This window comes from Dendrobium catenatum, unplaced genomic scaffold (genome assembly GCF_001605985.2).
Source record: "Dendrobium catenatum unplaced genomic scaffold, ASM160598v2 fragScaff_scaffold_156, whole genome shotgun sequence".
NCBI classification, from domain to species: domain Eukaryota; kingdom Viridiplantae; phylum Streptophyta; class Magnoliopsida; order Asparagales; family Orchidaceae; genus Dendrobium; species Dendrobium catenatum.
Genome location: NW_021318618.1, coordinates 2327130 through 2328503, shown reverse-complemented (window position 1 = coordinate 2328503; position 1374 = coordinate 2327130). Strand labels below are relative to the sequence as shown.

The 1374-nt window shown below is 35.1% G+C and overlaps 1 protein-coding gene across 1 annotated transcript; it reads right to left on the bottom strand.

Moving 5' to 3' along the window:
- Positions 1–524: 524 nt before the first annotated feature.
- Positions 525–1374, bottom strand: LOC110094051 (ribonuclease 3-like protein 3). Its single transcript, XM_020819192.2, has 2 exons — positions 985–1374; positions 525–725 (listed from the first exon to the last, which is right to left on the bottom strand). The coding sequence occupies exons 1-2, from the start codon at positions 1372–1374 to the stop codon at positions 525–527; spliced, it is 591 nt and encodes a 196-aa protein (XP_020674851.1).

Sequence of the window (1374 nt, the reverse complement as noted above, 5' to 3'; positions counted from 1 at the left end):
CGTTCCGTGTCGGGTCAACCCGACAACCCGCCGGGTCGGGTTCGGGTTCGGATTTTCGACCCGTTTGCCTAACCGGGTCGGGTTAGGGTCAACCCGTTTGAACCCGGGTCAGTTCCGGGTCCGACCCGAACCCGACCCGTGACCCGAAATTGACACCCCTAGTTAGCAACATAATATTGAACCAAACAACCTCATAATTAAAAATCAATATTGTATCTAAATTTTACAAATATCTTAAAAAAACTCTTTAATATGATGAGTTCATTTTCAAATAAAAGAAGTGAAAATAAAATTACTAATTTAATAGGGTCAGTTCCGGGTCCGACCCGAACCCGACCCGTGACCCGAAATTGACACCCCTAGTTAGCAACATAATATTGAACCAAACAACCTCATAATTAAAAATCAATATTGTATCTAAATTTTACAAATATCTTAAAAAAACTCTTTAATATGATGAGTTCATTTTCAAATAAAAGAAGTGAAAATAAAATTACTAATTTAATAAATATATTTATAAACATTCAATCAACAATCAAATGAGCAATTGGACAAGAAGCAAAGCTGACAGAATTGACCTTCCAGACAATCTCTAAAGAACTATTGCTGTCGATGAAAATGGCTCCAATGACAGATTCAACGATGTTTGCAAGGGCTTTTGGTGGATCAAGGAGACCATTTGAATGTATAGGATATTGATTTATGCCCTCCATGAATTCCTTAATCTAAAAATCAAGAAAAAGATTATGTTAAATATGCATATAAAATAAGAAACCAATACATATCATAATATGTTTACAAGAACAATTTTCCTAAACTTTACACCAATAAAAATTCTTCAAATATATCTAAACTAGAAAATTTGCATTAGGACTTCAATAACAAAAAAACACATTCAAATCTATTAAAATGCAATTAACTCATAGAAACAATCAAAGTTATAATATTTATATAGCTAAAAAATCAAAATAAGAATAAGATTACCTGCCATTCAAGCTGAGGAGCATTATGACGTAGAAATCGATGAAAATTAGATTTAATGGCTATTCGAGCTAGCCTCTCAGTATCAACATTAGCAGCCCTTAGAAGCGTAAGTTGTCCCGGAGGCAAATCTTCATAAGAAGAAAATACCTCTCTAGCCATTAAGAGGCCAAGCACCGAATCACCCATGAACTCCAATCGTTCATAAGATTTCCCAGCCTTTTTGAAAGGGTTGTTAAAAGATGACTGGGTGAATGCCTGAGAAAGAAGCATTTTATTCCTAAATCTATACTGCAAGATCATCTCAATCTCCTCTATTACATCTTCCTCCATAGGTTGAAGATCTGGAACCTCTTGCGCATATTCCTCCTCAACTATTTCCTTCTTCTCCAT

What these genes read in the sequence shown, in the direction of transcription:
- LOC110094051 (XM_020819192.2), bottom strand. Translation starts at nt 1,374, where the DNA reads ATGGAGAAGAAGGAAATAGTTGAGGAGGAATATGCGCAAGAGGTTCCA. An exon ending in CTCCTCAGCTTGAATGGCAG is followed by an intron (nt 726 to 984) that starts GTAATCTTATTC and finishes CTTGATTTTTAG; the next exon opens with ATTAAGGAATTCATGGAGGG.